General features: G+C 34.3%; 2 protein-coding genes across 3 annotated transcripts; one reads left to right on the top strand and one right to left on the bottom strand.

Moving 5' to 3' along the window:
- The first annotated feature begins 1,710 nt into the window (after positions 1–1,710).
- On the top strand, positions 1,711–26,097 carry LOC111056701 (saccharopine dehydrogenase-like oxidoreductase). 2 transcript variants are annotated; one of them, XM_022344092.2, is made up of 10 exons: positions 1,711–1,856; positions 14,266–14,441; positions 18,464–18,651; positions 18,878–19,007; positions 19,833–19,891; positions 20,552–20,682; positions 21,223–21,466; positions 23,363–23,524; positions 24,290–24,384; positions 25,816–26,097. In XM_022344092.2, the coding sequence occupies exons 2-10, from the start codon at positions 14,267–14,269 to the stop codon at positions 25,919–25,921; spliced, it is 1,290 nt and encodes a 429-aa protein (XP_022199784.2). In that variant the 5' UTR covers positions 1,711–1,856; position 14,266; the 3' UTR covers positions 25,922–26,097. The 2 variants fall into 2 exon arrangements, with proteins under 2 accessions (XP_022199784.2, XP_039280867.1); XM_039424933.1 differs by having other exon boundaries at positions 1,736–1,855; positions 14,258–14,441.
- On the bottom strand, positions 14,525–16,978 carry LOC111056702. The gene is made up of 2 exons (XM_022344093.2): positions 16,724–16,978; positions 14,525–16,040 (listed from the first exon to the last, which is right to left on the bottom strand). The coding sequence occupies exons 1-2, from the start codon at positions 16,788–16,790 to the stop codon at positions 15,472–15,474; spliced, it is 636 nt and encodes a 211-aa protein (XP_022199785.2). The 5' UTR covers positions 16,791–16,978; the 3' UTR covers positions 14,525–15,471.
- Positions 26,098–26,445: the final 348 nt, after the last annotated feature.

Here is a 26,445-nt window from a genome sequence, read left to right as displayed (position 1 = left end):
ATTCAATTTTGAATTGTACAGCTAGAGAACGCAAGACATTCGTGGTCCCTCATCAAGAGACATTATTTGGAAATGTTAATTTCGATCGTAGTTTAAGGAAATTTGTAAGACCGTTCAGAGTCAGACTCCTCCATCTAAACAGTTTTGGTCAAGACGTTCACATAGAGAAATGCCATAAAAATAGAAAAATCATTGATTTTAGGCTTAATATTGGAATATTTTGAATTATATATTTTTAGTCTTTAATTCAAGCTAAACTGCGAATCTAATTTAAAAGTGTCAGACCTTTTTAAATCTAAGAAATCTAGTAATTGAAACTTTGTTGACAAAGTCATTCTCGAAGAAACTGTGAAAACATAGGGATTAAGACCGGAAAAGAACGGTTTTGAAAAACTTTGATTTCGAACGTAATCTGGAAAAACAAAGAAAGCAATGGAGACTCATTCTAAAGAACTCTCACTATAGTCTCCAGCAAAACCTTCAATTGAATTGTAATATTTTTGGTCAAGTCGTCCACGAAAAATGTGGGGAAAGTCAAGAAACTTTTATAAGAATCACACCTCCAAACACAAGTGCTATATTATGTGTTCGATTCCTATACAACAGCAAACAATTCTTGGATAATAGCTCTCATGGAATTTTTTTTCTAGCTGCTCTCCCTGTTGTCAATATTTGCAATAGCAAAAGTTTTCAGGGTGGCTGATAGAAATTAATTTGGATTTTTGTGTAATCGTCCTATTTATAAATTACACTCTTATTTCGTTCTTTAAGTTTTCTGTCCTCTATGAATAGATACCGAATTGAATTTTTATCTTATATGATTTTGTCTGAGAGTTTCCTTCTTAGAACAGCCTTTGTTCTCCCTTAGAACAGCCCCTGTTTCCCTATCTTGTCATCTTCTCCTTGTTCTCCGTAGAGAACAGCTAGAAGGATATTCGGATCAACTAGAAGAGGGGTTGTATGAAAACGTAAGAAACTGTCTTTTGTTTGCTTCAGAAAAGCCGAAAATCGCATTTTCAATCTAGATCTAACGGGATTTTATTCTATTCATTTAACCTAGTTACTTCATATCAGCGAATGAGTTGATTCAATGAATCATAATAATTGAGATAACAATCACGCTGTGAGGAAACAATTTTCGAAAATGGAACATTCAAAGGAAAACTCCGATGTGTTTCCTTCGAGTATATATTGAGATAGGTACATTCATAGTAATAACAAAACCTCCAAAGGAAAACTCCGATGTGTTTCCTTTCAGCTTGAATATTGAGACAACAATCACGCTGTGAGGAAACAATTTTAGAAAATGGAACCTTTAAAGGAAAACTCCAATGTGTTTCCTTCGAGCATATATTGAGATAGGTACATACCTAGTAATAACAAATCAATTTTAGAAAATGGAACCTTCAAAGGAAAACTCCGATGTGTTTCCTTTCAGCTTGAATATTGAGATATAGTAATAACAAAATTTCGGGAATATTCCTAGTAATAACAAAACAAATATATTGAGTGCCACCCATCAATTCTAATTTTCAACTGCTCGAGGAAAATTCTTGGATAAGCAATGGATCCCGTTCAATGATCCCATGTTCAGTGTACAAATCCTATACATGATACATCCAATGCGCTCAGAATAGAGTAGAAAGCATTGAGGAGGGGCCACTCCAACTCTGCCTGCTGTTTTTTCTTGCGTTTTCCTCAAGGTTACTATTTATATAAAGGCTGGCTGCTTGCTGCGAGTCAAGTTTTCAATCGGTTGCGCTTAGCTGCAGTATCATCCTTCATCCCCCGTCGGTCGGCAACAGAGTCTAGTTCGTTTTAGTTTGTGTTTTTCTATCACAATTCTATTTGATCAGGTAAATTATCTTCATTATTATATCACACAAAAGTTCTATAAATAAATGCCAATACCTTAGTATATTATAGTGTTATTAGTTCTGTGTATTAGATATTCTATCGCCACTTTTCTGGTACCTACATCCTACAATGTGTAAAGAAATTTTATACATCCCACAAACAATTTCAATCAATTTATTAGCGTGGTACATTGGCATAATTATTATATACTCAAATTACTCTCCCCATAAGATATTAAATATAGAATACTAGCTGTCAGGCTCGCTTCGCTCGCCATATCCGTCTAGCCAGGGGGCTCCACCCCCTAGACCCCTGACTGGATCGTCCAAAAATGAGATCAGCGGGCTCGCTTCGCTCGCCTGCAACGAGACCTCAGCTGAACCTCTGTACCGAATTTGAATGTATTATGTCAATTTGATCTCGAAAAACACGTGTTACTATATCCGCGTATCTTTGGCGAACAAAATTCTTCCACCTCAGCTAAACCTGTGTACTGATTTTCTCTAAATATAATTACATCAATTATTGAAAATGGTGAGGAAACGCAGAAAAGCTGTGAAAACGCTAATTTTGGGCTTATCTTTGGCGTTATTCCAAATTCCTTCTAATACAACATTATTACACCCCAGCTGAGCTTCTGTAGTAAATTTGAACATTTTCTGTTTATTTGTTCTCGATAAAGCTGAGAAAACGCAGATTTTGGGCGTATCTTTGAAAATTTTTCCAAATCCGTTCTTATTGCGCCTCTAAAGGGCCAACTGAACACACCTACCAAATTTGAAATGTTATGTGATATTTTTATCATATGTTAGGACGATCCAGTCGAGGGTCCAGACTAAACGTCTGGCTAAACGGATATGGCGAGCGAAGCGAGCCTGACGGCTAGTAATATAGTATTCCCAGGAATAGCTCTGATTGAAGTAGCAGTACCCAATCAATTTTTCCGCGATAAATCACCTCCTAAATAGGTATTTAGGAGGTACTGCATAAATTGGTATTTAGGAGGTCCTGGATAAATGCATTTCAATCTTCAACTTAATGCCAACCTGACAAATTTTTTAATTTAGTTACCAGAACAACTGTTTCGAAGAGGTACTCTCTCTAGATTATAGTTCTATATTAACATATGGTATGGACATTTCAATTATAATTTTAAGATATTGGGATAAGAAGAATATACATGCTAAGAGACGAACTTTAAACCCTTAAAAAGCACCCTTAGAGTTAAAATATCGCCAAAAGATTTCTTAGTGCACGTCTAAAGGACCAACTGAACATACCTACCAAATTTGAACGTTTTTGGTCTGGTAGATTTCTAGTTCTGCGAGTGAGTGAGTGAGTGAGTGAGTCAGTCAGTGAGTGAGTGCCATTTCGCTTTTATATATATAGATGACGTATATATTGGGAGAACTCTTCGAAAACATTCAATAAATTAAGGGTGATCATTCATTATGGTTTTTAAGTTTGGAGATTTTAAGAATGATCATTCATTTTAGTTATTAAGTTTTTAGAGTAAGATTTTATATCTATTTCAACTCATTTACAACCAAATTTGGTTCATTTGTTTCTTTCGAGATGGTTCAAGAAATTGTCTTTTGAGTCTCTTCGAATGAATTCAAAGATGTGTATTCACTTGAATTTTCAGTTTGTAAATAATTTAGTATTTTCGATAATTAATATTTACGGTATAATAATTTGTGTTGTAACCCCAGCGTAGAAGGTTTGATTTAAACCTGCTACGCTGTGGTAACATTCAAGACAATGCTGCCTGAGACTGCGGCTTGGAACGAAACTACACTCACTTATTGCAGTGCGAGTTGCTTCACACAAACTGCTCTCATGACCACCTCCTCAAATGCAATCTCAAAGCCCTTTGGGTGGCTAAATTTTGGGAGGGAAATATAATAGAATAGAATGACTGCCTTTATTTTTGACCTAGGAGGGCGAAGTTAGGGCGCAGTCGGCCCTATCTTACACTTAACCCTCCCAATATATATAGAATAATAGCTTAATGGTGTTCATGGACACGGAAAGTAAGTAAGTAATTCTTGTTGACATGTATTGTAATAATAATAATTGTTCAACAAAGTTGAGAAATTATTTTCTTCCTTTGTGATTGCTCATTCACGATATACAATGAGAATTTAAGAAAGAAAAAAATACAAATCAAAATGCTGTCTGAATGGTTATTGATTAGATAATAGATTGAAGAGGTTTGAATTGATCAGAACATTGGAAGTTTTTATATACACTCAACTTCTCAATGAAAAGAATAAGTTGAAGTTGTATATTCATATTTTGTTTCAGTAACTAAGTCATAGGAACCATTAATAGAATTAGAATTATTAGAGTTCAAAATGCAGCGCTCCCTTGTATTAAGGATACAGACATTTTAGAAAATGTTATCGCTGGAGATGAGTCTTGGGTGTTCGAGTACGACCCATTTTAATTTTTCATCAACATTTTTTTGTATACAGTATGAAGAAAAACAAGTGGTTCAGTGAACCACAACAATTTATGACTGGGATGGCCTCCTAGCTAAATTGTCTTGGGTGTTCGAGTACGACCCATTTTAATTTTTCATCAACATTTCCTTGTATACAGTATGAAGAAAAACAAGTGGTTCAGTGAACCACAACAATTTATGACTGGGATGGCCTCCTAGCTAAATCATCTAGACTCAATGATTGGAATTTTCATTTGATAATGTAGGTATTCCTCAATCATTACAATGAACCAGTAACTGGATAATAATAGAGTTCCACACTATGCTTTCCGATAAAACCAGTTACCTTAATTTTACATAATTTCATTCCCGTATGCAACAGAAATTCGACAAGGAAAACAGCATTTTTAATCGTAAAAACAATAGTAGGCTACTATTCGAGTGAGTTAATTCAATAATATAAGAATAGGAATAAACCGTGACTTTGACCCTCTTGGGATTTGGAATCATGTACCGGTATTATGAATTAGAGCAGCCGTACTTGAAGTGTACTCCGTGAAGCTTTAGGGTTCCGAGGAATTAGCTTGAACTTCCTTTTCATGTTTCATTTTCAATTTTACACTCTTTCTAAAAATGTTCAAATAATTCTTGTTGATTATTTGCGTTGGTAAGAAAGAAAGGTTTCCGTCAGTCAGTGAGCTTGTTAGTGATAGCGACTCAGAATGTTTAAAGTTTTTATTAATATCACTTAAAAGTATACAATATCACTATTAATTATTAGAGCACGAGTCTTTCGAAACGTATTTTGCTAAGATCTCACTTTAAAGAGCACTTGTCTTTTCGAAACGTATTTTGCTGAAAAAATGAGTCTATAAAAAATAATAGTCCTACATTAAAAATTACGATTGTTTTACTCCCTAACACTTGAGTTGAAACACAAACTTCGAAAACCAAAAGAAATGAATTGATGAGGATTTAAGATCAAAAGGTATCTTAGTACTTTCTAGAATTCTTCTGTCGAGGTAGGTACCTCGATAAAACCAAAAGAAATAAATTATTAGAATGATTTGATGAGGAGTTAAGATCCAAAGGTATCTTAGTACTTTCAAGAATTCTTCTGTGGAGGGAGGTACCTGTACTCTTAGGCTCAACTCACACTTACGCGACTCAAGTCGAGAAGAGACTGCGACTCTAGTCTCTTCTCGACGCAGCATGTGTTTCCAATTGGTGATACTCAGACCAGTCGATTCTAGTCTCCGCGACGTCACGTGACTAGAGTCGCGTCTCTTCTCGACCTGAGTCGCGTAAGTGTGAGTTGAGCCTAATAGTATAGGTAAGTATCTCGACAGAAGAATTCTTGAAAGTACTAAGATACCTTTGGATCTTAACTCCTCATCAATTCATTTTAATTCATTTCTTTCGGTTTTCGAATTTGGGGTTTCAACTCAAGTGTTAGGAAGCTTGCTCATTGTAATTTTTAATGTATGATTTTCCATAGACTATTTTCTTTTCAGCAAAATACGTTTCGAAAGACACGTGCTCTTTAAAGTGAGATATTGTGGTACCAATTTATAAAAACTTTAAACATTCTGAGTCACTATCACTAACAAGCTATAGGAAAGTGTGGGTATATCTCTCGTGATGATTTTATGGGGTTCTTCGAACCACATGCTAGTCCATGATTCAATGGTTACAAGAAGAATTGTGGTCGATCCCCAGTTTCAAATATCCGACTCCGTAATTACAAGCATATTGTCAACTATTTGCGTGAATCTTTCATCATTGAGGAAGTAAACTGATATTATTTATTTTGTCTGTGCTTTCATGTTGTTATCATTAGGGTTCAGGATTTGTGAACCAGAGTTAAGCTGTGATTCAATGCAAAACAATAATAATTTATGATCCGTTGCTTGAACGAAGGAGTGTTTAAAAATAATTGATTACATTCATCGGGTACGGTGTGCTTTTCAAAATGTAATCCAGTTGAAAAGGAATAAGGGAATGACACAATCTCTCAATAAAAAAGAGGTAGGTAGTTTTTATTCAATTTCAGATAGTTATATTTAATACTGTCGTTTTTCAAATGGCATATTCTGCCAAAACCTCCCAATTAGTGTCAGAGTCGAATTTCTCATACAATAAATAAATAATCAATAAGCAGAACCGATAGAATCGGATCAGATAGAATGGAGAATTCACGCCCTTGAATTGTAAAGAGGTAGCATTTAATAGGTGCCAAAAATATAATCGAAATTTATAATCCACAAATTCACCATCGGTTTTTATTATTGGTGCTCAGTAAGCTATATTTTTTCTTCATGTATAATTTATTCGCAATAGCAAGGATTATAGGTATTTTTTCTTTTAATAATTGGAATTGAACCGGTCTCCCTAAATAGAGCGTAATCTATTAAACGACAGGAAAAAATTAAAACGATATGTGGATACTATGAAGGCAACTAACGTCATCGAGCATCTCATTTGAATTTGTTATTGGAATCAAGCATTCAAGCTCTACAATAAATGAGTTATTTTTCCAGATACATCGATTTAATGAGAAACAAGTCTCGTCAATGCATGGGTTCCTCTCCACTCCTCCTCCTTCCATTTATCTCAGTCTGCCGATAAACAATGTTGATGACCAATAAATACAACTTACATAACGCCGGCAAATTTTTTTCAACAATTATAAAAACATACTTAAAAGATGATAGTATCTCAAAATGACGATTAATATTAAGAAAAAAAACGTTGTGATCATTCTTACAGCAGGAAAAAATAATAAATGAACATATATTGATTGAACCCTAGAATTTTGCTCTAAACGCAATTCATTAGATTGACATTCATATGAATATTCATACATTAAGTTCACATTGAGCAACTTTAATTGACCGAGCGAAGTGATGTCTAAGATTCAAGTCGACGGCTGCGTCAATACGCAGCAATAGATTTTCATGAATTTTGACAGGTATGTTCCTTTTTGAATTTCGCGTGGACGTATATACAAGGTTTTTAGAGATTTTGCATTTCAAGGATAATATAAAAGGAAAAAGAGCCTCTTCCATACGTCAATATTAGAGTAAAAATCATGCACAGTATTAGAGGAGACTGTGGTTTGTAACTGCGCGAGGTCTACTGTTCACAGAACTACTAGTCTATTGAAGCCATGGAATTTTTTACTTCAGTCAGGGTGATGGATGAATGATTTTTAGTAGAACCATGACCTTCCTTCTCAACTTTATATGCTACGTAAATGTGCAGTGTTATTATCCATTGAAGATTTAAAATATTAAATAATGATATGTTGCCCCCAGCTAACCAGTCTAGTTACGTAAAGAGTGAATGCAAATCAGTAAGGCGCGGGAATTTATTACATCCAGATGAATTCAAAAGTCTAGAACTGCTATAATTAACTGGTCAGCTATTAAATCACATTTGCGTACACCTGTATGATTCAACAGACCAATTTCACACATTATTATGCAGTAGGTGTCGGTCGGCCTTCATAAAGTTCACAATCGAACTGATCTTGATTGTGTTCAAAGCTCTAATTATCTATAAATATATTTTCAAGATAAGTTAAAGCAGATAAAGAAAGCATTCATCAATAAAATAATCTCTGCGCCAATATGCAGGATAAGGAGAACTCGACTAATAACATAAAAACTCATTTAACAAAAAATACTTCAAAATTCGGGAGGCGTGTGTTTATCATTGTGGAATCATGCTACATAATGTCTGCAATCAAATTATTGGCAATTATTAGAATTGTTGAGAACTGGGTGTAGGCTACTTATGGCCGTATTTTTCAAGAACTTTCTTTATTTCTTTACTAAGCATGATTTGGTTGCCTAGAAACAAGGAGTAGAAAACATCTTCCTTCTTCTGTGTTAGAATCCAATAACTTATCAAGCACAATCGTTAATTCAACTACTAAAATAGTTCTGATTAGTTCACCAATGTGGCTTGCTTAGCTAAAGTGGCTTACCTATGACTTAAAAATCGTTTAAAAATATTCCATTTTTGATTCAGGACAGCAGAATGCATTGACGTAGCCTACCTACAGATATGAGCCCACGTGGGACTGTCATGTAGGGAGGAGGGTTTGAGATTGTCCTGTCACATGCCACCAGAAAGTATGAAATGTAATGCATGTGGGCCTAACATGTTAAGGTGCGTACAGATATACGCGCCGCGAACATGAGCTTTTTATATCTGTATCTTACCGTTTCTGTAAAAATACAGATATAGTCAGATGATTAAAAGTGAATTGCTCATGTTCGCCGCGCGTATATCTGTACGCACCTTCACGTTCTATACTCTCTGCATACTACACTCTCAATGCTGCATGAAACTGCCCCAAAAGTTTGTTCCACAAGGCACAAGAGAAAGACTGGCATCCTCACAGAATGAGAAACTTGCTTTAATCTACTTGTCATAGTTCGTATACGGACGCTATCTGGAGTTCAGATAGCATTGAGTAAAGATAGCATCAGATAGCATGGGGTACAGACAGCATCCTCCCACCTTGGAGGGCTAGATGTGTCCCTTATCCGTGAGACATCAGGCTTCCAGAAACCCTCCTCAAAGCTCCCCGACATTACCAGGCTACCAAATCAGAAGAAATCTCCAAGGAAAAATCCTCATTCTCTCTGCTTATGAGCGCTCAGAAATGGTTCACGCCAGAACTGCTAGCAAAAATATTTACAAAACTGCTATATAAATTATCAATTATTTCCCTCTATCAATCAATTTCCATTTTCAGTTTTATAGTATATAATAAAAAATGAATAATATCAATTGAGTGATATTCAATAATATCAGAGCCCATACTTTTCCCAAGAATAGCTCATTCCCAGTTATTTAGTGTCATTATTCAGAGCCAGAACAAATATCCCCAAAAATAACACTCTTTAGTGTCACTAACTGTTAGTGTCATCATTCAGAATCAGTACAAATATCCACAAAACCAACACTCTTATAAATCAAGCACGCCACCTAAAAAACTATACCCCAAAACATTAACCCTCAAAAACTCGCTAATCCACTCGCCCCCAAACCCGAAATGACCTACTTCCAAAACTCAACACTATGCGCCCACATTCCAAAAGGCAAAAATGGCATGAAAATTCTCCTGTCATTCGGCAATCCGACATAGCATACAAACCCCCGACAAGCCGCGAAAAATAGCACCATCGAAAGCCTTGGAAAGTTCATTGCACGGTAATAATGACTCACCAATGCATGATCGTCTATCAGCTTATGTGAATAAGGGATAATAGTTGACCTCCTTAGTATCGAAGTCACACTATCTTTTTTACTATCGTAGGCTACTTATTATTTTCTTCGGCCGTCGTTTTGACTCACTGTGGAATGTGTGTATTTTGCTCCTGTAATTTTTGTTCCGAAGAAGATGGGCTTGCTCATGCGTATATACCCTATATATATATATATATATATATATATATATATCGTATCATCAGTTTAATCTAATGTCTACTCTATTGGATTGGAACTCAACTTAGAACATGATGTATTGTTTGTGTGAAACAAACAGTTTCTACCTGATATATACATCGAGCACTTGGAACTATATATGAAGAAAGGATCCAATGGAGCCTGGGACACTCTTCACTCAACATGGTCTACTGCGACTGTCATCTCATGTATGTCCACGAGGTTGTAACCCTGGCTAAGAAGACAAGCCCGATCCGGAGAGGTGAGCGACATGAGTACAACACAAGTAACAGCAACAACATAGACCTACAACACCGCAGGCTCACGAAATACAGTGATTCACCGGCATACTCAGGAGCCCGCCTCTTCAACATGTTACCAAAAGAATTGAAAGAAATTCAGGACCAAGGCGTTTTTGCACAAAAGCTCAAGAGATATGGTATCTAGTTGCAAGACCATACTACACGACAAGAGAGCTTACTGAAGATCACACATACCGACACCTTGAGGTGTGTACTGATATACGCGCCACGAACATGAGCAATTCACTTTTAATCAGCTGACTATATCTGTATTTTTACAAAAACGGTAAAATACAGATATAAAAAGCTTGGCTTCAGCTGATAAAAAGTGAATTAATCATGTTCGCGGCGCGTAAATCTGTACGCACCTTTAGAGTATAGAATACTCTACACACCTGATGACGACACCAATAGAGGAGATCTACAAACCTTTGACGATTCCCTGATCCTAGGACCATGAGGAAGACACCGGAAAAGAAAGCTCAAGCATGAAATTTGCACTCCTTAATTATACTATATGCCACCCTGAATCACTTTGTAAGAAGTGTCACCTCACGAAACCCACCCACCTGGTTCATACAGATAGCAGTAACAGATACAAGTCATACTTCGTAGGAAAGTCCACGGTTGAATTTTGTTTAGTAGGAAAGTTCACAGTGCATGGATGGGTTCGTATTAAATTCCACAGCACCACCCTAGATCTTATTGAATGGTCTTAGTATAAGAAAAAACCTAGAAACGAAATAAGCCGCCTGCACATGCTACTAGGTACATTCTAATTAAATTTGACAATCAAATTTCTATGTAGAACATTCTTTAAATGAATATACTGTACCTGTCAACATCAACTTTTTTACTCAGAAACATTCGATAAGCAACTCAATGTAAAGTAGGTACTGTACCGTAATTATTATGATCAATTCATAATTATATGAACGTAGTTTTGTCAAGGCCCATAATGTGGATTATAATAATAGACACTGACCTTCCACATTGAAGTGAGCTGCATAGAAATTCATTTCATTGCAATACAGGTTTTATGCAACTAGGTACTTGGTTTGTTATTTGAAAACTGATACTAATATTCAAGATGAATGAATGGGAACTATACATAGATGTAACTGATAACAGCCTACCTAGGTATTAACATGTCATTTAGGCTAAAACAAGTTACACACGACTGGATCAGGCAGTTCAGGCTATCTTGATTTCCATTCATGTATTCTTGAATTCATTGGTGCATGTGAATAATCTGATGATAATGGCGTTAATGACGGCTCTGTGATCCTAGAAATTAGTTGATTGGAACAATTGTAAAATAACTCTCATTAAATAGGTATTTGAAAGGAAATTGCATTGTAACAAGTTAGTTATACACGCCAACCAATACTTATATTTAAACCTATACCTGAGAACTGTAATTCAAGAATTCGCCTCTAGACAATATAGGCCAATACACGCCAACCAATACTTACCATTTAAATCTACCTGAGAACTGTAATTCAAGAATTCGCCTCTAGACAATATAGACTAATCATCTCAATCCTATCATAATATGATCTTATGATCCTAATCGTATTATTACTCCAGAAAAATAATAATTTTCATAATCTACTATTATATTAGACACGTCATTATTTACAGAAAGCGACGATCAACACTTTAAAGACTCTTTTTCTCCCAACTTTGATTGGAGAAATTACATTAAAAAACATTCATATCTAACCCTTTCAAGTCCTAATCTACTTGAAAAATCTGAAAAAATGCATTGAATATGCAATATTATGGTGGAAAGAAACCCTAACTCGAATAAGCACAACAACGGACAAAACTTATGCAGACCGACGGAGAAAAATCAAACGTCTGCATACAGACACTGATCAGAAATATCCAGACATACGGACGTCTGAGTGTGTTACAGCATTTGAAAACCTGTGGAAGGATTTTTCATCAGTAGTATGTGTACGTCCGTCTGTTTCTGTGTGCGTTTACCTTAAACCCTCTAAATAAATGAATAAATAAATAAGTACAGCCATTACCTAAACTGAACCTGTACGTGAATCGAGTTTGAACGTTTAAGTTCAGTCCTTCTGAAAACCATGGAAAAACTCACTCTGAACACAAACGAAATAAGGCGTTTTTCGGCATAATTTAATAGTCTTCTCAACACTACATTTCTTGACCTAAAATAAATCTGTGAGTAACAAATTGTGAACATTTTCTATCCATCAAATTTCGAAAAAGCAGATTTTGGCTTCTATATCTTTGGTGTAATTTTAAAGCCTTCTTAAAACGACATTATTTGTACACCTTAGCTGAATCTGTGTATCAAATTTGAACATCTTCTGTATTCTGTTTATTCTTACTCGAAAAAGCTGAGAATAAGCAAAAATCGCTGGGAAAACGCCTATTTTGGAAATTTTCATAATCCATTCTTAGTTCGCCTCAAGAGGGCGAATTGAACATGCCGTACCTGCCAAATTTGAAAGTTTTTGGTCCAGCAGACTACTATACTCTGTACAAAATTAATTTAGACTTGGAAGAGTATGGGGCGCAGAGAGATGGAGAGAGATCAGCCAATGTCAGTGATGAATAGTCATAGGAAGAAGCGCAGTTGCCAATTTGTCGATTGAACTTAGTCGACTGAGCGCTTCCAGAGAGGAAACATCTGTATGCGTATCATGAGCAGCTGAACACTCATTGGAAACATAGAGAAACAATAACATAAGTAGATATCCCATGGGCGTTTTTGTCGCAACTTCTACTGTTATCTCAAACTGATAGTCCACGTAATTCTTTCTTGTGAAGCTTTATAATATGATGCTGGTAGACTCTCATATTGTGCCGTTCATACACTCTTACTTGGTCAAAACAGTAAACATCGACAGTAATCGGCTTGAGATAACAGTAAAAGTTGCGACATGAACGCCCTATACCATGTGATATCTAGGTACTTACGCTATTGTTTCTCTATGTTGAAAATTAGAGAACGCTGGCCAGTTCAGATAGCGCCGTTGTATTCCTACCTTTCTCTGCTGCTCATGTCCCTGCAAGTCAAAATAATTTTATACAGAGTATAGTTCACTCTCCACTCACAGACTCAAGTCTTTGTGGAGAGTATTCACTGTTAAATGTTTAAATTAATTTTATAAATTTGTATTATGTTTTTGTGAATAAAAAGCTATTTGATTTGAGTAGGTAGTGTTGATGAGAGTGAATGAGGAAATACCATTTCTCTTTTATTTAATAAGGTACATATCAGATACAGTAGTACCGGTACCATATAGTAGGTAGGCATTTCTTCAAGTTGGGTACCTACATTCAACTGTTCTACTCATCAGCTGTAATAAATTTGTGAATATGGTCACAAGCAATTACTGTAGCCAACTATAATGAATTACAATGTTGTTAAAAGCATGAGAAGTATAGATGTAAAAAACCACCCAGAATAATGTAATTCCAGCAAAAAATCAATTTTACATCAATCGCCGCCTAATAGGCTAATTATACAATTAACCGGTTACCGTACCTGAAGGCTTTGAATCAGAAGACGCATTCTCTCAACTCTTTTATTATTTTCGAAGGAATGTGAATCAACAAATTATAAAAAGTTGAAAACCATATATATAAGAGAAAACGAAAACGCTCATGTATATGGAAGTACATAATTATGTGAAATACTCAACTTCAGCATCAAGGAAATAATAAAGTAGTAGCCTACTAAATTAAAATCAATGGAAAGAAGATCCTTCTTATTCAATGCTATTTCAATGATAGATTGACGTCTCCTACAAAATGCAAATAACAAAACCGACAAATTATATACTGTATGTACTCTAAAATCTCTATACTTACTTTATATATACTCTTTACTTTAAACTCAATGTAACATTCTATAGGCCTACTCTCTGTCACTAGCACCAGGGTTTGCGGGAAACAGTCGAAACCACTTTTTTGGAAAATAGCCCGAACTACAATCAAATTTCCCGTGCTTTGTTTATGGAGGGATGGACAACTTGAATACAGTACAAAAAATTAACCTAATTCTTGGGCTTTGAGTAATGGATGAAGAGAAAGATATAAGATAAACTTGAAAATGGCATGAATGCTGAAACTAGTTGTGTTTATGTAAAAAAGTTTGATAAAAATGATACTAGTTATTTATATAAAAGTTGAATGAATATGTGTTTGCGATTTTAGAATGGCTGCCGATCGGCTGGATTTGGTGGTGATGGGAGCGACTGGCTTCACGGGGAAGCATGTGGTCAGAACTGTGATGGACCTGGCGAGAGAACGCGGAGGCTTCTCTTGGGGAGTGGCGGGGCGCAATGAGCACAAGCTGCGCAAGCTCATGGAAACTCTCACGTCAACTACAGGTAATCATCAAGACAATCCTTTTAAAAATGTCATAATTCTAAATAGAATATAAAATAGATATTAATTCAAATGAAAAACTCTATTAAACATTTCTAAAATACATTTTTATTGAAATGTTTCTACGGATATTCTATTTTATTCAAGTTGTACTGTTCATGTTAATAGGATATAAACTGTATTATACTTTCATTATCGATTTCGAAATGAACTTGGAGAAACATCATACCATTGTTTTATTGATCTTGGGTTTCTTAAAACTTGAAATACCTATGTTGTTGGGCTTTTCATGACCCCAGTAGACGTTTCAGTTACGTCTAAATGAAAAGATGATTATAAAAAATGATTAGAAAAATTATTATAATCATTATTATATTATAGTCCAATTTATGGTAAAATAATTTGAGACATAATCAGTAACTCATTGTAGAATATAAAGATCCCATCTCCGTTTTGATAATGACATCAGTTTTATATTACAGCCATAATATTCCTTTACAAGGAGTTAGTTAGTTTATATTTTTGAGATAAGAGACAAAAAAAAAAAGAATTTATAATATTTGTGACACAGAATATATCAATGTTGATCTCCTGGACAAAGTAACTACTTAATGAAAATCCTTTTGAAGATTATAAAGTTTATTCCAAGAGAGATTTTTTAAAAACAACTTATATTTTTGGCGTTGCTAGAAAAAACATTTTTCTCCTGGAGGTGCAGACCTTTATTTACTTCAACTCCATTAAGAGTAGAATGCATCTAATTCTGTATCGCATAAGTAAAACATTTTTAAATTCCAATGTTAATACACGTTATTTAAAAATTGAAGTTTTTTCAGTTATCACTTGATAGTTTGACATCTCGTGAGACCAGACTCACGCAGGTTGCAATATCTAGGAGAATATTTTTATATTTTTGTTCCTGAGTTTAGCCTACTTTGGTACAATTTATTGAAAAACTATTATTATTAATTCTTCTGCATGACAATTCAGAAGCTATCTGTGAGCATGACTGTTACCGAAATTAGGCTATTATTATTGAATAAAGCCACTAAGAATCTCAGGAGCTTGAATAAGTTTCCCTTCCCATTTACAAGAGTAGACCTGTGGCTTTGGTTTTCCGCTGGTGATCGACTTCAAAATGCTTATCTCGGTCTGCTCGCCACAAGGGCAAACTGCTCCAAAGTTGTTCGGAATGCACTCCATTGGCATTCTGTTCCTGAATTCGGCCGGCTTGGGAGGCTGAGTCTCCTGAGCCTGCGGACATCGACTAAACGGAAATTGAGTCGTCGGATTTTCATAGCATTTCTCCTTAGTCTGTTGTGGCAGAATGATGATCATTGGCGAAGAAAAGCACGAATCTTTCAACGGAAACGATGTGACCGGAGTAACTGTTTCTTTCTTGTCATGCGTAACACCTACTCTTTGATTAGCAGAGAAAGCCGCCATCTCTTTATTATTTGGCAGAAATTTCTTGTTTGAGCTCATCGGCTTTGAGTTCACTGACTGTACAAACTTATGCGATCTGAATTTTGGTGCTATTTGATTTGAACCTGTTTGCTGCAACTCATGATTGTTTACTCTCTGAGCAAAACAAATCAACACTGTAAGAAAATAATATATAAAAAAGTAGAATCAAAATAAAAAAATTCAAAAATTCTCTCAAATTCAATTACCCAATTGAAAAAAGTATTTAGTATCTAAAAAATCTACAATAAATGACATGAAATAAATACGGTATTCGGGGTTTTGCACAACATGTCGATTGGCCAATTCTACACGTGCTTCACAACAGTTATCAAGTTATGAGTTTTTACTTCTAATATTTGATTAAAATAAATAATAACTCAAAGGGTTTTGACTTAATTTCAAAATTATAATTATATAGAACACATAAGAAAAGCAGGTTTACCATAGATATTCTTTAGTAAAAAAGCAAAATTAGGATGTACCAAAGAAATGAAAATAAAAGTTTATAATGACTTACCGTATCAGTTTTAGCAAAAGAACTAAGCTGTTATTTAGTTGGAAGTGAATAATAAATTTTTATTTTAGGATAGGCCTACTTTAAAATTAAAAATTTTAGTTTGTCAAGTAAGAATTGTAAAAGTAAATATGGTAGGCTATTGAGGCAATAAGCTAAAAAAATTAGCACCTATAATTTATTTCAAATTATTTTACAAGTAAAAATTTGAGCAATCATCTTCTTGTTAATGACATTTTCAAGTCTACACGTTACGTAAAGCTCCATAACAAAATTAAAAATATATGAGTTTTTCAAACTTACCTCCAAAACATAGAAAGTAACAAAAGGTGAAATGCAACGAAAATATTAGATTTACTGGCCACAACATAACATACAATGAATTTTTTTAACATTTACAGAATTTATTTTATAAATTCCAAATTCTATTTTACATAAAAATTGTGGTTATCACCTTCATTGATTAGTGATTTTGTTGGTCTGATGGTCAGCTGTCTCAGAGTGATACAAGAAATCATTTTGCAGTAAAAAATAAAAATCTGGTGTAGCGCACTCACACAACTTTCCTTGCCGTTATGAAAATTGATCACCTGACACTATGTTCACGCGCATCTCAAGTCTACTATTCAAAGACCTGAGCCAGCTGGTGACAGGACAATAACGCTGGAGACAAACGAGGTCTGCTATCTCTTCATAGTGAATGATTTAATAGAATCAACAGTTGCCAACAGTTTGCAATTGAATAATCACATTATTTAGAATTTCAAGCATATTTTCAATTTTAGGTGAAAATGTTACTGAACATTTAGTGTAGATTTTTCATGCCCAATCTTTTCCTTTTGAATTTTTTTTGTTTAAATTGTATCTGAAGCTTGATAATTGGAAATCTAAAATCAAACTTTGCATAAATGGGGTGGAGCTCCTGAAGTCTTTACAGATATGGGACTTGTGGCAGTTGATAGAGCTTATTAATTACTATTTTAGGTATAAATTTGATCAAAATCGTTGGAGCCGTTTTTGATAAAATCGCGAAAAACCGTGTTTTTGACAACATTTTTGCCATTTTAGCCGCCATCTTGAATTACATTTGATCGAAATTGTTCGTGTCGGATCCTTATAGTGTAACGACCTTAAGTTCCAAATTTCAAGTCATTCCGTTAATTGGGAGATGAGATATCGTGTACACAGACACACATACACTCATACACACACATACATACCAATACCCAAAAACCATTTTTTGGACTCAGGGGACCTTGAAACGTATAGAAATTTGGAAATTGGGGGTACCTTAATTGTTTAAGCAATACTTTCCTTACCTATGGTAATAGGGCAAGGAAAGTAAAAATAAATCATGTTAGTTATTCCTCAGTACCTAGTTAGTTAAAGGTTGACTCTTATTACAGATTACAGTATACTTTTTATAGTTATGAGATTCTTAATAAAAATTTAATTAATTTTGATTACAATTCTCTAAAAAACAATTAAATGTTAGAGAATATTACATCAAGGGGGGTTTGTCACATTATTTACTATCTACAGGCTTAAAAAAAAAATTCGCCACTTAGGCCTATGAGGCCACCTAGGCCCATGCTGATAGCATTGCCTACTAGAAATTATTTATAGAATTTCTCTAGATAATACTCTAGTTTGCAAACATGGAAAAAACTCTTTATATACATTCTTTAATAACACTTTTATTATTCCATGCAAGAGCAAAATAAGCCGCTCCTACATCATTGGAAGCGACCATCCTAGACTAGACTGGACTTCACTGAACAGGAACGTGGGAATCTAGAATTAACTGAACAAGAGCATACACCGTGACTTCTCCTACAGTGGAGACAACTGGACTGGACGATAAAAACTAAAATCCTTGTTTTTCTTAGTCTAATATCTCTGCTGCATTGAAGCAGCAGTTCACAAAAAATGATTTGTTACACCTTCCTTATTGATTTGCTTCAATAAAGTTTATCAATTAGTAGTTATTAATTAGTATTAATCTTTTAAAGCTTTACAGGTACTAATTTTTCTATATTTCAGGACAAGATGTGACCAAAGTTCCTGTTTTAATTGCCGACATCAATGATGAAGTATCACTCAAAGAAATGACTAAGCAAGCACGTGTGATTCTGAACTGTTGTGGACCGTACAGGTTCTATGGAGAGAAAGTCATAAAAGCTTGTATCCAAACCAAGACCCATCACGTTGATGTTGCGGGAGAGCCTCAGGTAATTGTTCTACCCAATTATATGAATTTTAAAATACATTGTCAATTGTAAAATACCTTTTTACTGCGATTTTCAATTTTCTTTGAAAACAAAAAATAATTAATTCACAAATGTAAAGTAATTATTTAAACTCCTTTTGAATGCTATGCATTGTATAATAATTCGGAAATTCCATCATCAAATTATTTGAAATAACTAAAAATTCTGTTGTTTATGATTTTTGCAGTATATGGAGGAGATGCAATTGCATTATCACGATGCGGCTGCCGAGCAGGGTGTTTACATAATAAGTGCCTGCGGTCTATCGGGAGTTCCAGCTGATGTCGGGGTTGTACAATTCTCAAAACTGTTTGATGGTAACTAAAAAATTCATTTTTTTGGACTTGAAATGAATAAATAATATACTACAGTATTACTTATTATTATTAAACGAAAATCCGAATTAAATGCTGTAATTCACCCCGAAGACTTCTGCTACTGCAAATATTGACAACAGGGTAAACAGCTAGATGGAAAAATGATTGCTAGATTAAGCTAGATGACAAATAATTTTTGAATAGTAGCGCTCATCGAATTTCCATCTAGCTGTTGTCAATATTTGCAGTAGCAGAAGTCTTCGAGGTGAATTACAGCATTTAATTTGGATTTTCGTATAGTAATAATTAATTCATTAGCATTTGAATTATTGCAATATCTCAGTAATTTCCATCTATAATATCGTTCCATTGAAGCAATCTCAAACTGGGATGAGTGTTAAGAAATTCAATTGCTATAGAATTCACAAAAATTGACATGATGGATATTTCTAAAGTTCACCATTGTTCGTATTAGTAAAAGTTTCTAAGAAACTTGATAGCACTGAAAAAGTTTTGTAAGATCAAATACTGGTTTTTCAGGAAGTGATAATATAATAAATGAGATTTCAGATCCAAATAATTATTTTTGAGTCCTGGTGACATTCACCGATTAGGAAAATTCCGAAAGCATGGGTTAAAACTATGGGATAGTTGATAAAGTACTTGCATATGGCAGCCTGAAGGTTCCATGTACAACTCATAAGCCACAATAAACCAGATACTTTTTATAAAAATCGTGTTATGTGAAAATCATTTTTAGATTAAATAAAGATTACGTCTGATATAGTGTATCATTATGTAAAATAATTATTCTATTGATTTCAGGAATTGTCAACGATTTGGATTTCTTCATCAGCTTCGAATACACCGGAACAAAAAATATTGTGAGTCAAAAGTATTTAATCAATTCATTAAACAATAATTGGAAAATTGTATTAAGCAAACTTCTTTAAAATATATTTTATAGAAATAACATAACACTTTATGTTACACTTTAACATTGGAAAATAAAATGAGTTATCACTTGGTGGCTCGTTGGAGTAAGTGATAACGCGCCGGTCTAATAATGAAGAGAACCCGAGTTCGAATCTCGACCGGGGCAAAAGTTTTTGACCACTGCACAATCACAAAGACGGCGACCCCGTCTTTTGGAGGAGACGATAAGCCGTCGGTCCCGACTACCTAAAAAGTAGTCGTCATCTCTCATCATCATCCCTCTCACTCGTTACCCACGCACATGCCTAATAGCTTATGTGGGCATCACGCTCAGTATTATTATTATTATTACTGAGTAGGGTATTTGCAAATAAATAATTATAATTTCAATCATACATGGGGAGATAACATGATAGTTGTATGATATAAGTGATGTGGTAATTCTCCATAATGAGATGTCAACCAAATTAAATAGTGATTGACAAAATTTCCTTGTGTTTATTCATTAATGGAATATTTTTCATTAAAAAATTGATATAATTAATTCATATTTATTCATTATTGGAAGATTTTTTATTGAAACTTATATACCTAATTTTTCTATGCAGGGAACGCCAGTGCATTATGCTACATGGGAATCAGCCGTCCATGGACTTGCAAACTTGGATCAACTCATGGCTGCCAGGAAGAAACTATTTTCAATACCATTCCCAAAACTGAAACCGGCATTGAAAAAGAGGTAAATTTGCAAAGATGCAATCCAAATTAGCAGATGAAACACACAAAAATCTCTCCGAAGTAAGAAATTCCTATATATTTTTACAGAATTGATACGGTAATGATAATCAGCAATGGAATTGATTCATTTTTATTTGAATAGCTTTATTTTAAGAAGCACCTACTGTATTTACTAGGGGTATCGAATTTCCTCTTCTCCACACTTTTTAAAAAGACATAAACATTGAAAGCTTAAAGTTTTTGAGTGTGTTCTTCTACAATTGAATATTTCTTGATTTTTCTAATATTTCAAAACATTTGTAGCAACTAAATTCATTCAATATTACAACATTCTCAATTCAAAACACTAATTTAATCATTTTTCATATCCTTTACCCATATTTTTTCAACACAATACTAAGAAAACAAACAAATTTTGAATTTGGAAATTGTATATATGAATATGGAATAAGAGAGAAATCAGAAATAAATAATTGAAAATGTCTAACAATCTGAAAAAATGGTCTGCATAAAATATTAATGTGCATATTGCCGTGTGCAGGGGACTGCTGCACAAGAGCGCGGAGATAGACGGCTGGTGTCTGCGCTTCAGCGGTGCCGACCGATCAGTGGTCCGCCGGAGTCAGCACTTTCTCTACAAGCACGAGGGCCGGCGACCCATCCAGTGCGAGGCCTATGTCTCTGTCGGCAACCTCTTCTTCACTGTCTTTGTCATGCTCTTTGTGGCCGTTGTCGGCTGTATCGCTATTTACGGCAACAAATTCATGAGGAAACTCTTGCTCAAGGTAAGCTCAAACTCAAACTTATAGCTATAGTGAGGTCCACGTTATAATGGCAGTGGCGAAAGATATAGGAGAACAACGTTGCCGAACCTCTGTCTTGTCAATGCCTTCTATGGAGGGTAACTACACCGGTTTATTGTTGTAATATTAACTGTTCATTCTCGTTTAAAATAATCAATTATAGTTCTTCAAGCAAAAAATTATATTTTTTAATGATTTCATAATGAATTTTCATAATCGAGATTGAATATTTTGTTTATTAATTAATAACAAAACATTATTATTATTATTAAACGAAAAACCAATTTAAATGCTGTAATTCACCCAGAAGACTTCTGCTACTGCAAATATTTAATTTGGATTTTCGTTTAATAATAATAATAATTAATTCATTAGCATTTGAATAATTGCAATAACTCTGTAATTACCAACAAAATAATAATTAAATTCTTAAAAAACGATCTGGCTACAGAGCAAAACGAGAAAGAGATAGCGCTATCCGCTTTGGTGCATGATAGACAAGGATAGCAATACAATTGCTAATCAAACACTGCCACTATAACGTGGACCTCACTATAGCTTTTATTGGATATACCAGTAGGCTAACTATGTATAACCTGTTATTATGGAGAGATCGAAAAGTCACGCACATGTGAATAAACCTATTGAACGTACTGATGTGCTCGACTTTTCGATCTCAATGTATTATGTTTCTGTCCACAATGTGGACCACATAGTAAGATACATAGTTTTCGAGTTATATGCGAGAAACCAAAAAATGGTACCTTTGAACCACCCCCACCTTTTTAGCACAGGGGGTAGGGGTGGGGACTTTTGATATGTTTACCTCCGTACTACCCTAAACAGAACTGCGGGGTCAAAAATTGTCTTCCAAACATTTCCCTCTATAACCTTTCTTTGACTGGACTAAGTAGCATTTTCACAACTGAAAATCTCATCCAGTGCATAAAATGGGTGGGTTCTCTTCAAGGACCAGCCTCAATATTCTGTTCCAGCTTGACAGTGGCAGAGTCCCTGCTGTATTGGGTAGCTTTGTTTGTTTTTAAAGCTTCCCAGAGACTCTAATTGGAGTATAGGAATTGTCAAAATTCATAACACAAAAAAAGAAAAAATAATCACACAAGGGAACCCTCTCTACACATAAACTTTTCCGTGGTACAGATTACACCAACCATCAAAAACATTGATATCTTCACAATTTTTCAAATGAGTAGGAAGGCCCATATATGTTAGTTTTCCTCAAAAAGAGCTGTTCTGTGATGCAGTGAAGCATAGTCTCCTCTATTTCGTGTATCGTATCTATGCGAATCAGCATTCTAGTCATAGTCTTTCTTTTAACATGTATAATCACATCATAGATATAAATAGAGATGATTATACATATAGCTTGCTTAGGATCTTTCCAAAACATACAATCCAAGCTAACCTGCGTTATCCCAAGCCTGCAATACGGGAGGTAGAGCCTATGCCTATTTCGGGTATTATGCTCATGGACATCAATCACCCCTTGTAAAAAGGACACCCACCTCCCCAATTGCCTAAATCACAGACATGTTACCCCCAGGGATGAACGTCTCCATATAGATAGATAGATAGATAGACTTTATTCTTCAATCGTTACTAGGCTTGTCGCCTATGGTAACATGGTTACAATAATATTTATAACTTTTATATGTTACATGACATCATTACATTCTCATAATAACATGATCTCATGATAATGTGTGACGTTGTATAATAATACTACATGATCATATAGGAGTACCTAGTAGAGGTTGTAGTACTATTTAGAGATACTCCATTTTCAAGAAATGTAATTAATTTATTGCTTTGATTACGGTATAATTTTCAAACTAAAATCAATTATGATCTTTTCAGTATCCAGGACCGTTTTCACTGGGAACCGTTAGTCATAAAGGACCTTCCGAAGAAGAGATGAACAATGTTATATTCCATATGACATTCCATGGCAGGGGATGGAGTGAGAAGAACATTGAGAAAGACCACTCGGCACCCCCCAACAAGGAAATGATCATGAGGGTAAGGATCGCGAATATCGACTTTCTCAATGTTTTTAGAATTAAAGTTTGTTGAAATTAAGTAAGGAACATGATCGGAAAAAAGGAATTTAATCATAAATACTCTGAACGTTGACAGAAACAATAATATCAAACGACAGTAAGAATTGAAAGTTTTTTTTGGAACTCGATTATTTGTGGTAGAATGGAGGGATGAAAATAGTAATTCAATTCTTGGTCTCAATTTTTGTAAAGAATCTACAAACAAAATACTGAATAAAACTTTACATTTGATACTAACTAGATAATTTTCTAGTTGAACATCCAAGCAGGAAAAACTATTGGAAATTTCTCTTGACCATGCAAAATCTACAACCAAAATACTTAAAACTTCTACTCGATACTAACAAGATAATTTCCAAGTCAGAGATCAAATCAGGAAAAACTATTGGAAATTTGTCTTGACTATGTAAAACACGCTGCACTCTATGATATTAGTAGCGTCACTAAGCGATCACCAACTAAGGGAAAGCGAAATTGAACATGTCATAGACATTTGAGTTCCGGGCAATTCTAATTCCGCGTTCACTTAGTAGCTAGTGTCAGCTACTAATGTCCCTATGTGTATCCCTGAACGAAAAGACGTTCATCTCAGTGAGCAGTAGAACATCGTTCTTTCAACACCGTAATATTATTTACAAATGATTAGAATTCGTATCTATTAATCAATAATAATTATTTATCGGTTCAATGTCATAATCCGTAATAATTGAACATTTTTTTACAGCTGACAGCGAAAAATCCAGGATACGGACTGACGTGCAACGCTCTAGTGCTCGCTGCTATGACAATTTTGACTGAGAAGGATTCGATGCCCGGAAGGTAACGCACAACATTTATTCTCTTCAAAACTTTTTACATTAATTAGTTGTAACTAAAATTTCAATCGTTCAATAATAAAAGAAGTTGAAGCAGCTCGAAAATATCAAGGATATTTTCTCATTATAAAATATCAAGATAATATCCTTGACAATTTTCAAGGATGAAAAAGGATATTGTCAAGGATATATTTTTATGGAAATAAATGAGAAATAGCATTTGGCCAAATACTAAAGAATATGAAATAATTATCATGCCAAGGAAGTAGGCTATTGGAAGGAAACAATAATGTTTATTGTACTTCATTTATGAAACCAATGAGAGGAGTTATAAAAGTTGAATTAGATTTGATACTATTTGTAATTTGTTAACTTGATCTATTTACTTATTATTGAATGAAGCAGATACAATGATCGGAAAAGAAAAAACAGGCTATTGCCCAAAACTTCTTCTATTTCTTAATTTTGTCTCAAATAGTCCAAGTCCAAATAGGTTATTGGATGGAAGATTTATTAGAAATTATTGTCGTTAACTGACTGCTGGAATATTATTACTTAATTGATATGGCTTTAATTGGATATTTGAAATAATTATTATACAGTAATAAAGGTTATTGAATAGTAAGAGCCAGTGCCTTTATAGACGTTTATGCAAGCAGATCAAGTTGAAAACTTGTATCCTTATCCTATTATATTAAGAGAGCAATTTCTGTTTATATTTTTATATCTGGTTATTTATGTTCAACGGATCTCGAAAACGACTCTAACGATTTCCATGAAATTTGGAATATAGTAGGTTTATGATATAAAAATTGGATTGCACTAGGTCTCATCCCTGGGAAAACTCGCTGAAAGACATGAAAAGGATAATTCATTCTTAGAAAAACAGATGATAATTTCGTCGTCTGTTGATAACAGAAGATGTGTGTGCATGTGTGGGAGATCAGCTGTGTAATCAATTAGCTTACCGTATCTCGCGAGAAATCTATAAATTTTAATTGACTCGATCAAAATAATCTGATTTGTTGACATGAGATGGTATTTATATCATAATATTCAAAGTTGGTCATTATTTTACAGTTCTAAGTGATTAGTGAGTGTTATTTTGTTATTCAATTTGGTATGTAAACAATCTAAATAAGAACTTTTATGTTTTCAAATATTTGGACTGGAAATTTGATCTGAATTCAAGTGTATAGAACATAAACTACTTTTTGGAATATTTATAGTGTATAAATCAAAATTCGGGTAAGAAACAGTTTTTGGCAGTGCCTGTTAGTCCTTCCCCAATCATTTTAAAGAATTGAGTTCTGTTATCAATAAATAAATAACAAGTGAAGCTCGGTGCCCCGATATTGAAGAATATGAATTCAATATCAATTTCATGAATGGATTGTGTTGTGAATAATGGAAGATTGATTGATTAATGTTGCAGAGGAGGAGTGATCTCACCAGGAGCAGCGTTCGCCAACACGACTTTTGTCGAGCAACTGCAGGCTCATGGTGTCGACATACAAGTTCTTTCCAAAAAGAAAATCTAATTTCGATACTCGAGATCATTTTTCTCAACTGTAAATACCATTTTCAAAGTAACTCATGCTCATGGCACTCTTTTCTGAATAACTTTATTGATAGTTAGGTTTACTCGGTGAAATAGGAAGCATAGATTTAAGTGAAAAGTAGTTATGTAAGAGAATAAAAAGTATGCTTGAATCTAGTAGCATTCAATCAGTCTCAGTTATTTATCCCTGAACCCAAAGTAATTTTATTAAAATTAGTTTTACTATCCTAGAGCTAATCTGAAATTGACAGAAAATTATGATTGGCTTGAATCAATATTTATGTTTTGAGGTTGAGTGGTAGAGAGGACTTAAAAGTCCTAACTCCGCCTAATAAAGAATTTTTTTTATTAAGATACGTATAAAATTAAAGGAAATAATATTGCTTAATTCAAAGTGTTGTAGTTGGAGTGAAAAATTAGGTATTTAACGTTAGTGTTGAATAAAGAAATGGATTGAAATCCAATTGAAGAAATTAAAGTGTTATTAAAGAAATAGACACAAAA

This window comes from Nilaparvata lugens, chromosome 3 (assembly GCF_014356525.2).
Source record: "Nilaparvata lugens isolate BPH chromosome 3, ASM1435652v1, whole genome shotgun sequence".
NCBI classification, from domain to species: domain Eukaryota; kingdom Metazoa; phylum Arthropoda; class Insecta; order Hemiptera; family Delphacidae; genus Nilaparvata; species Nilaparvata lugens.
The sequence above is the reverse complement of the archived record's forward strand: the minus strand, read 5'-3'. Positions and strand labels throughout refer to the sequence as shown.

Bases quoted from the DNA above. Each gene is read 5' to 3' on its own strand.
- LOC111056701 (XM_022344092.2), top strand. From the start codon at position 14,267: ATGGCTGCCGATCGGCTGGATTTGGTGGTGATGGGAGCGACTGGCTTC. The intron at 19,008-19,832 runs GTAACTAAAAAA...TATTGATTTCAG, and splicing joins ATTCTCAAAACTGTTTGATG to GAATTGTCAACGATTTGGAT. The intron at 21,467-23,362 runs GTAAGCTCAAAC...TGATCTTTTCAG, and splicing joins TGAGGAAACTCTTGCTCAAG to TATCCAGGACCGTTTTCACT.
- LOC111056702 (XM_022344093.2), bottom strand. From the start codon at position 16,790: ATGTTGTGGCCAGTAAATCTAATATTTTCGTTGCATTTCACCTTTTGT. The intron at 16,041-16,723 runs GTAAGTTTGAAA...ATTTTCTTACAG, and splicing joins TTACTTTCTATGTTTTGGAG to TGTTGATTTGTTTTGCTCAG.